This window comes from Leiobunum rupestre, chromosome 3, assembly GCF_980474605.1.
Source record: "Leiobunum rupestre chromosome 3, qqLeiRupe1.1.hap1, whole genome shotgun sequence".
NCBI classification, from domain to species: Eukaryota; Metazoa; Arthropoda; class Arachnida; order Opiliones; family Sclerosomatidae; genus Leiobunum; species Leiobunum rupestre.
In genome coordinates this window covers 54132634-54143350 of record NC_143386.1, presented here as the reverse complement: position 1 = coordinate 54143350, position 10717 = coordinate 54132634, and the positions used below count along the sequence as shown (strand labels likewise).

Sequence of the window (10717 nt, the reverse complement as noted above, 5' to 3'; positions counted from 1 at the left end):
GCGTCCTTAAAACCGTGGACCAAACTTACGTCCGAAAATAATTAGCCTGTTTCCTTTCGGTTACATTTTAGATTCATGGTTGGCCCATATAAAAAACCTCACTTCCATAGATTACAAAATCTCACTACATGTGAGCTTAGTAATTAAAAAAAGAGCCGAAAAAATTCATGTAAATTTAACTTAAGGATATAACATTAAATAAAAAACCCCAGATGGAGTATAAATATCCCAAATGTAAAGCTTACAATATCGGCAGTTATCGGAGCCCCCCTACCCCTCTTTAACTACAATTAACTAAGTAAAGCGAAGATGAACAAGGCCGTCATCTGAATTTTCTTCATGACAATGGCTTCTGTGGTAAGTTTCCTAACAGTCTTCAGTTAAATGTTAGTTTCTATAAAATTTATTAAAGTAAATGTGTTGTTCAGGAACCGAAACGACAACCAACTAACAAGGAGACATCCCGAAGTATAACCCACCGATTTTATTCAAACTCGGGGGATTGGTAGCTCTTCATGTATCATGAAAAATCCTAAAGGGAATTTATTCAATGGGCAACCGTTTTGCCATGGCAACGAAAAATGTTTTTGACAAAACAAAATATTAAATTTTACCATTGAAATAATAAAAGGCAGAGTTTGTGGATGGCCGTGTGAGGACGACCACCAATCCCCCAACGGGTGGTCGGAATACTTCCGCCACGGGTGTCCCCACCCCTGTCCCCACGTATCCCCCCGATGGCGTGGCCGTTACACATATCTCGCCCTGATTAATCAGATGGTGTCTTCGCCGGGCTCGCGGTCTTCTCAGACTCAATTCAGCCCTTTCTTCTTTGAATAAAAAAAAAGTGCCTTTTCTGTTCTTTGTCAAAGGTAAGGTGTTTGGCTTTTTGCTATTAATTTTTCTATTGGTGTAGGTGTTTGGAATGATTCTCTGAAGCCCGATCTATTGGATTATTATTATATATTTTTCTATTTGTTATTCTGGCTCTGAAGCCTGATCGATTGGGTTATTATTATATATTTTTCCATTTGTTATTCTGGCTCTGAAGCCTGATCGATTGGGTTTATTATTAAATATTTTTCTATTGCATTTTTTGTTTGTGAAGCCTGATTGATTGTGTTATTATTAAATATTTTTCTATTGCATTTTTTGGCTGTGAAACCTGATCGATTGTGTTATTATTAAATATTTTTCTATTGCATATTTAGGTTGTAAAATCTGATTGATTGGCTTATTATTATTTATTTTTCTATTGCATATTTTGGTTTCAAGTCTGATCGATTGGCTTATTATTTATTTTTCTATTGCATATTTTGGTTTTGAAGCCTGATCGATTGGGTTATAACTATATATTTTTCTATTCGTTATTTTGCCTCTGGAGCTTGATCGATTGGGTTATAACTATATATTTCTCTATTCGTTATTTTGCCTCTGGAGCTTGATCGATTGGGTTTTTATTATATTTTTCTATTCGTTATTTTGTCTCTGAAGCTTGATCGATTGGGTTTTTATTATATTTTTCTATTCGATTGGGTGTTTATTATATTTTTCTATTCGATTGGATTTTTATTATATATTTTTCTATTCGTTCTTTTGCCTTTGACGCCTGATAGATTGGGTTATTTTATATTTTTCTATTGGTTATTTTGCCTCTGAAGCCTAATCGATTAGGTTATTATTATATTTTTTTTATTTTGCATATTTTTGTTCTGAGCCCTGATCGTCTGGGTTATTATATATCTTTCTATTGGTGGTTTTGGCTCCGAAGTTTGGTCGATTACGTTTTTTGCATATTTTAATTTTTTGGTTGTATTAAGCTTTTGGGTGATATTGTTTTGTTGATAATGTTTTTGTGAAATAGTTTATATTGGGTTTTTTCGGTATTGTTATTTGGTTGGCACTGAAAATTAATGTGTATGGCAACATTTCTTGGAAGGCACTTAAAATACAGTTGTATGGCAAAAATTTTTTTTTGCAGGTAAGTTATTATTTCTGCATTGTTTTATGCCGCAAGGTTTTTAATTGAAATTGGAAAATTATTAACCAAAAAGCGAACGGTCGTTATAATACCCTCTGTAGATATTTCTTTCATTAAAATTTGCCTCGTATTACATTTAACTGATAAACTTGTTTTGTAAATAGGGTTAAATTCAATTGTGCGTTGTTCTAGTTCGTCTAACTCACTGTTGTAACTACTTAATTTATAATATTCTGAATAAATTAAACTCGGTTGTTTCGTCTCAATTATTTAAATTATAATTAAATTGTATACCGTGCGGGATTGAACCGGGATTACGTTTTTAGTAAATAACTCTGAATTGCGGAGATATATCTTTAAGGGTTATCTCGAGAGATTAATACCACTAGGGACAATTCTTCCGAGGAGAGGTATATTTTGGCTTGCCAACTTGTATTTCTTTGTTTTGAAAATGTAGATCCTACTGTTGTTTGCTAGTCTTGACGTATTATCTAAATCAAGACCTTCTTATATAACTCTCCTTTTCGAATTAATTATCACGTAAAGGCGCTGGAAAAAGGAAAATTTTTATTTATGGACTTACTATTTTTGACTTACTTTGTTTGGTCTAATTTAATTTGGACGACTGCGAGTCACAACTCGTCAAAAGGATGTAAATTGGAAATTGAGAAGTTAAATTAGATACTACCTCCCGCCCGAAATGCTTATACTACAATCTTCTGCTAGTATCTATAATTTTTAAATTTTATGCCATCGTGAAAATTCTACACCATGTGACTATCGAAATGCACCAGCAGGTGGCGTATAGAAAACTATATTACATGTACTCAGTGTTGGGCATTTTCGTCGAAGAGCCGCTCACACGCACGTCTTTTTGAGTGGTAAAATTTTTACTACTCTCTTTCCGCTCTTTTTTTGAGCGGTATAATTTTCGCTCCTCTCTTTGCGCTCTTTTTTGAGCGATACAATTTTCACTCCTCTCTTTCCGCTCTTTTTTGATCGGTATAATTTTCGCTCCCATCTTTGCGCTCTTTTTTGAGCGGTATAATTTTCGCTCCTCTCTTTGCGCTCTCTTTTTGAGCGACAAAATTTTCACTCCTCTCTTTCCGCTCTTTTTTGAGCGGTATAATTTTCGCTCCTGTCTTTCCGCACACTTTTTGAGCGGTTTAATTTTCGCTCCTCTCTTTCCGCTCTCTTTTTGAGCGATAAAATTTTCGCTCCTCTCTTTCCGCTCTTTTTTGAGCGATAAAATTTTCGCTCCTCTCTTTCCGCTCTTTTTTGAGCGGTATAATTTTCGCTCCTCTCTTTGCGCTCTCTTTTTGAGCGATAAAATTTTCACTCCTCTCTTTCCGCTCTTTTTTGATCGGTATAATTTTCGCCCATCTTTGCGCTCTTTTTTGAGCGGTATAATTTTCGCTCCTTTCTTTGCGCTCTCTTTTTGAGCGACAAAATTTTCACTCCTCTCTTTCCGCTCTTTTTTGAGTGGTAAAATCGGCGCTCCTCTTTTTCCGCTCTTTTTTGAGCGGTATAATTTTCGCTCCTCTCTTTGCGCTCTTTTTTGAGCGGTAAAATCAGCACTCCTCTCTTTGCGCTCTTTTTTGAGCGGTATATTTTTCGCTCCTCTTTTTCCGCTCTTTTTTGAGCGGTTAAATCAGCACTCCTCTTTCCGCTCTTTTTTTGAGCGGTAAAATTTTCGCTCCTCTCTTTCCACTCTTTTTTTGAGCTGTAAAATTGCCACTCCTCTCATTTTTGTTTTGCGCTCTTTTAAAAATATATTTTACCGCTCATTTTTGCTCATAATAACAAATCCACTCACGATGAGAGGAGCGGCCAACACTGCTATGATGTACTTCACAAAGTTACGAAAGACTTCGTGAAATTTATTATAACGAAACCCAGAATCTCTGGAGTTCAATTAAGTAATACGTGTATATAGAGGCTTAAATAAGAAGCAGACCTTTGAATGTAACTCTTTAGTATCAAGTCCTTTACCTTACTTTTCGCCATAGCAATGCACCAATCGATTAATTTTTCTCTGATTTTCCTCAATACCTAAAATAAACTTCTGTAAAATCTTCCTTGAAAAACATCATGTTTAAAACGGTTTGATTCAATCGTTTTAAACACATAGAGTTTTATTCATTAAAACATGTTAAAACCCTTGTTTAAAATTGACGCCACGACCCCAGTTTAAGAAAACTATTTTTATTTCAGTTCTAAAAACACCCAAGGCTGTGTTGAAATTTTTTATTCGTTACTCGTAAACATAAAAAATGCAGTTGAAAGCTACCAAAAACCTATTAATAAAATTCTGATAATAATAAAAAACCTCGTTTAAGGTTCTTTTCCTTAATTTAAGGCTGAGCGAATAACCGACTTCACCGAATAATTCCGTCGAATATCCAGACGAATGACCGTCTAGATATTCGAATAACATTTCTATTATTCGGTAAATCTTCAGTGATTATTCGGTTAATATTCGGCCTCCCAATCGGTCTTGGCCACCGCGTAGCTCTCTATGGGGAGAGTGAAGCCAAAACCCGTTTTGGGGGAAGAAATTTCTAAGGTAGAGCTCTCACTTGGCGGTTGACGGCTAATATGGCGGCGCCTGGTAACATTCAAATAAACGAATCTATAATATACTTCTTTATGTAAGTACGTGCGTCATTGGTTAGTTCGCTCTGAGCAGATACTTTTTAGTTTTTTATTTACGTCATAGATAATTCAGTTCTACAATTAAGATTTTAAAATTATAAATATTTCGACTATTAGACTTGTTATTTGACCAAAACTAAACCTATATTCGACGAATATTCGGCATATTATTCGACGAATATTCGAGAAGGTATAATTTGCATTAGGCCTAGCTATTCGACATTTGGTTAAAAATCTACTATTGGCCTCGGTATTCGATTAGACAATTTTGGGGTATTCGATATTCTTCTCGTTATGCTAAAAGTACTATTCACCCAGCAATAAAATAATTAGTAACTTTGTTTGACTGCTAAGACCAATATTTTACAAAAAATAAAAAATAATAGAATTTTTGGTTATAACGGTTTTTGGTCCAGAGTTTCAATAACACAGATAAATAAAATAGGTCAAAGAGTCCCATTACTAAAAGAAACCATCACCAGATAATTAGCATAACATTTCGATAGTGAGAAAGATAATATAGAACTAGATTCGAATTCTGACAGCTTTCTGGTTTATGGTTTAATAACGACGAGTTTACCTACTTCCGGCACGTGACCTCTGAAAAATTGGCCTCCATCGGTCGCTGTATTGTCCTAGTACGGCCATCTTTGGTGACACGCGGTTGCGCGAATAGCGCTTCATCAAAATTGGCCATGGTCTTATTTTTAAATGGTTACTATGGTAACTATGGAGCTAATGTTTTCGGAGTTCCGGCAGGAAGTGGGTCAGCTCGAGGCAGTTATTTCGAATCTAGGGTACGAGGGCCATATTATCTTTGAAAGTGCCAAACTAAAACTTTAAACTGACTCTCAAAGTTGCAGAAAGAAGTGATTTTGGACATTTTCGACCGTTGCTTTGAAGCGGCTAAACCGATTTCGAAAATTCTTAAGGATTACTTTTCAGAATATTAAGACGGATTTATTACGGTTAATGATACAAATTTCTTTGTGCCAATTTTGAAAATTCATTAAAAGTACATGGATTTGAGAAATAATTTTATCGTACTTAAAAAAGACCTTTAAAAAGATATCTTGCTCTTTAATGTACCACCGATAGAAGCCAAAACATAAATAAAACAGTGCTCGGAAACTTTCTTCAGCGACTGTTCATTGAATTTTAGTAGCAAAACATTTACGGATAATCTTTGTAACACGTTACCGGTTATTATGTGACTTATGTTAACATTTAATTCTTATCGCTCTTATAAACAATTTTTCGTTAGTTATCAAACAAAGCTGAAAAATGTCATGTAATTTTAACTTAAAAACCAATAAAAAATACAAACACACATGAAATAAAAAAATCCAGAAAGAGAATAAATATCCCAACTGTAGCATCCTTCGTATCAGAAATTATCGGAGCTTCATCTGTTCAACTACAACTCACTAAGTACAGCGAAGATGTACAAGACGGTCAGTTTAATTCTTTTCGTGGTAATAGCTTCTGCGGTAAGTCGACTAATAGCAGTTTAAATAATGTTTGATATCAAATTTATAAAAATATAAATGTTTTCAGGTTCTGGGCCAGAAATCGATCGTCGTTGATTCTCCACATGGGGTCGAAATAGCAGCCCCGTTGCCCTTGGACATGGCCCCACCCTTGAGCACTGTTCACCAACAGACTATGGAATTCCCAGATGTCGTCTTCGACATCCCTCAGCCGTCCTTGTCTCTCGTCCAACCAACAATTGAGATGCCCAAAGGCGCACCGGAAGTCCACGATGTTCCTCACGCCAACATCGGCTTCTCTGGGAATGTCTTGAAGGAGAAGAAAGTGATCCTCAACATCCCTTCGCCGGTCATCGAGGCTCCGAAGCCCATCGTCCAGACCAAACCCGCCCTCTTCAGGGTTCCTCAGGCCATCTTCGTTATCCCCAGTCCCGTGGTCCAGCACAAGCCCATGGTCTACAAGGTGCCCCACACTCTCATCGTGCACCGGCCAGAGGTGAACCTGCAACAGTACCACGTGGTCATCCCCCAAATGAAGATCGTCAAGGGTTCCAAGTCTGCCTATACTCAACCCATCCCTGAAATCTATAAAGCGAAAACCTCTGGCCCCGTTTTCACGAAGGTGGATTCTAAGCTCCAAGCTGTTCATGGCTTTAGTAAGATGATCGCGGACATGGAAGCATCCAAGGCGGCTTCCTTCGGAGTGGCCAGAGACCTAGTCGAGAAGAAATTCCACGACAAAGTCGCCCGCGTCTCGAAGACATTACACGGGGAGGTTTAAAATTAGCCTTTAAACTTTTGTTATTCAATTTTAGAACCTAGTATTTATTGCTGTAAATATTTATGTCATATGTAAATAGCCACGTACAAATAAAAAAACGATTTTTAAATGGAAGAGTTATGTACTTAATCAAAAGGGACGGTAGTCCCTATGCAAGGTTCGGGTACAGAATAGAGCATCTACCCGAGCACTTGCTATAGTATCTCGAGTCAGAATGAAGCCGATTTTACCCCCTCGTAACTCAAAAACTATAGGTCGTATCAAAACAAGTGATGCATCGTTTGAAAGGTTACAGGCACGCGACAAACATATACGAATTCCATCGAATAGGGTTGAGGGGTAGTAATGGGGCAAAGTAAGGCTTAATTTTTCTTCTTCTTCCATCTTCTCCTCGCAGACCAATCTACAGCAAAAACTACTGAACCGATTTAAAAGCAATTTGGTATACAGTTTTATATTAAGCTCCCATTGTGTCCTTCCAAAGAAGAAGTTCATATATGGTATAGTTCTTGAGCTACGGCGACAAATGTACAGTTAAGCGAGTCGCTAACGAATCCATTGAGTAATATACACATAAGAAGTACTAAACCGGAGTGACCAGCGATTTCAAAAAATAATACAAAAGCTCTGAGGGTTGACTCTAGGTGAAACCGTGGCGCTGTGTTCGAAAAAATAGTCTTAAAGGTTAAATTGCCCGCTATGACGGATGTACTTGGAAACTATGTATGCAACATATTTATAGGTGGATTGTAGGTTAAAAGGGGTGCTGAGTTCGACAACAATAGTCTTGCGAGTGTCAGGGTGGTGGTTGTCCGCCATAGGTCTTGTCGATAAATAAGTCCAGTTTATGACGTTTATGGGAATATAATTACAGAAATAGATTAAACATTCGAATGCTACTGATTTAAGGTTGCTTCTAAGTGAAAGAGGTGCAGTGAGTTTGAAGTGTCTCGCCAGTGTCAGGGTGGGCAGTGTGCCGCTAGAGGGCGGTAAACCATGCCAATGAGTAATAGGCCGCGTTCAGTGACGCTCAACGGAGGGGAAATTGTTGATTAACCGTTGATCTCCGTTTGCAATCGTGACGCCACGTCTGTTGAACGCTTTTTTACGATTGTTGTAAATTTTATCAAATATTGTCTGTCCTGTCGTCTGCTTATTTCTATAGCTATTCGATTGCAATCAAGGCTGGAAATGAAAAAAGTCGTACAGTAGAGAATGCGCATTCAACGTTGAGTTTGTGGACGGTTACTGAACGCAACCATAAACACAGTACAAAACGTGTAAAGTTTAATAACAATCGTACAAGCCTATTTATAACCATGAAAAAAATAATTAAAGAGCATAATGACGTCACGTTTTCAAAAAATTAAAGTAAACAATATCTAAACGTACACAATGCTGGCGAAAGAGCTAGGCAGTTCTCAATATTCCAAATAGGTAAAAGTTCACTTTCCAATTTTGTTTATAAATATTATTTCCGCTTTGTTACGTTTGAAGGTATTATAATAACTTCACTGCTATTGTTATAAACAAAAAGGCGTAAAATCCACCCAAAAACCATTCGGTTAAAAATTGCAAGGTCCTTTAAACAAAAACGTCACGTCCTATATTACTTTAGGCCATAAAAGTAGTGAAATCAAATAACGGGCAAGATCTGTAATTATGTTCCCATAAACGTCATAAACTGGACTTATTTATCGACAAGTGATGTGCTCTGAAGTAATATGCTAGACCTTGCGCGTCCTAAGTGTTTTACTGAGTTAAAATCCTTTGTACAACCATAAAACATTTCAAAGAGAATGGCTAATATTAGAATCGCATTGTATCAAATATATTATTTAGATCGAAATATATTATCTACTTTATTTAAATTTACTCTTTTACCTTAAAACCATAATTAAATAAAGGATGATAAAATACGCGAAAAAGTAGATTAGTCCATAATTAAAAGGGATAATATATCTAAATCTTAAACAAATTTGAAGAAATTAAAAAACTTACTAATAACTCGTACCGATAGGTCTTCGAGCGAATCTCGTACCGATAGGTCTTCGAGCGAATCTCGGATCAAATAGATCTTTGAGTAAAAAACTACATAAAAACTAAATAAAATAGCCAGAAATTCCAACGGTAGACCGGTTTCGTTCTATTTGGAACTCATCAGTACCGTGCGGGAAATCTGGCTGGCGACTGTTATATCGAAAAGAGAAAGTAAGCCTAAACATTAAAAATTTCAAAACGCGTTGCATAGCAACGGAAAGCCGAAAAAGGGGGGAGTGTGGTGGAGAATAGTATATACGATAAGTTAAGTTAGAAGAGAGCACCTATGGACTGTGAGAAGGTGCTCTCTTCTAACTTAACTTATCGTATATACTATTGACGGCTTTTAAAATTCATTTTGCACGTGTTATGGTCAAAAAAGCACGCAAAGAAGGCTGTGTGCCCAAGACATGTACCTGTAGTGTCGCGCGCTAAAACGTCATTTCAAAATCCGTCAATTCTCCACCACACTCCCCCCTTTTTCGGCTTTCCGTTGCTATGCAACGCGTTTTGAAATTTTTAATGTTTAGGCTTAGTTTCTCTTTTCGATATAACAGTCGCCAGCCAGATTTCCCACACGGTACTGATGAGTTCCAAATAGAACGAAACCGGTCTACCGTTGGAATTTCCGGCTATTTTATTTAGTTTTTCTGTAGTTTTTTACTCGAAGATCTATTTGATCCGAGATTCGCTCGAAGACCTATCGGTACGAGTTATTAGTAAGTTTTTTAATTTCTTCAAATTTGTTTAGGATTTAGATATATTATCCCTTTTAATTATGGACTAATCTACTTTTTCGCGTATTTTATCATCCTTTATTTAATTATGGTTTTAAGGTTAAAGAGTAAATTTAAATAAAGTAGATAATATATTTCGATCTAAATAATATATTTGATACAATGCGATTCTAATATTAGCCATTCTCTTTGAAATGTTTTATGGTTGTACAAAGGATTTTAACTCAGTAAAACACTTAGGACGCGCAAGGTCTAGCATATTACTTCAGAGCACATCACTTGTCGATAAATAAGTCCAGTTTATGACGTTTATGGGAACATAATTACAGATCTTGCCCGTTATTTGATTTCACTACTTTTATGGCCTAAAGTAATATAGGACGTGACGTTTTTGTTTAAAGGACCTTGCAATTTTTAACCGAATGGTTTTTGGGTGGATTTTACGCCTTTTTGTTTATAACAATAGCAGTGAAGTTATTATAATACCTTCAAACGTAACAAAGCGGAAATAATATTTATAAACAAAATTGGAAAGTGAACTTTTACCTATTTGGAATATTGAGAACTGCCTAGCTCTTTCGCCAGCATTGTGTACGTTTAGATATTGTTTACTTTAATTTTTTGAAAACGTGACGTCATTATGCTCTTTAATTATTTTTTTCATGGTTATAAATAGGCTTGTACGATTGTTATTAAACTTTACACGTTTTGTACTGTGTTTATGGTTGCGTTCAGTAACCGTCCACAAACTCAACGTTGAATGCGCATTCTCTACTGTACGACTTTTTTCATTTCCAGCCTTGATTGCAATCGAATAGCTATAGAAATAAGCGGCTGGAAGAGCCGGTTATTTTGTTGATAAACGCAATCGTGACGTCACAGCACGCGGGAAGGCTAGTTGCAGACGACAGGACAGACAATATTTGATAAAATTTACAACAATCGTAAAAAAGCGTTCAACAGACGTGGCGTCACGATTGCAAACGGAGATCAACGGTTAATCAACAATTTCCCCTCCGTTGAGCGTCACTGA

General features: G+C 36.5%; 1 protein-coding gene across 2 annotated transcripts; it reads left to right on the top strand.

The window, feature by feature from the left end:
* The first annotated feature begins 283 nt into the window (after positions 1-283).
* Positions 284-7021, top strand: LOC149952624 (uncharacterized). 2 transcript variants are annotated; one of them, XM_090168652.1, is made up of 2 exons: positions 284-357; positions 6194-7021. In XM_090168652.1, the coding sequence occupies exons 1-2, from the start codon at positions 340-342 to the stop codon at positions 6905-6907; spliced, it is 732 nt and encodes a 243-aa protein (XP_090024778.1). In that variant the 5' UTR covers positions 284-339; the 3' UTR covers positions 6908-7021. The 2 variants fall into 2 exon arrangements, with proteins under 2 accessions (XP_090024778.1, XP_090024777.1); XM_090168651.1 differs by lacking the exon at positions 284-357 and adding an exon at positions 5989-6126.
* The last annotated feature ends 3696 nt before the right edge of the window (positions 7022-10717 follow it).

Excerpts from the sequence above, each read along its gene's own strand:
- LOC149952624 (XM_090168651.1), top strand. The coding sequence starts at position 6,079 with ATGTACAAGACGGTCAGTTTAATTCTTTTCGTGGTAATAGCTTCTGCG. Across the intron at positions 6,127-6,193 it reads TCGTGGTAATAGCTTCTGCG|GTTCTGGGCCAGAAATCGAT; the intron begins GTAAGTCGACTA and ends AAATGTTTTCAG.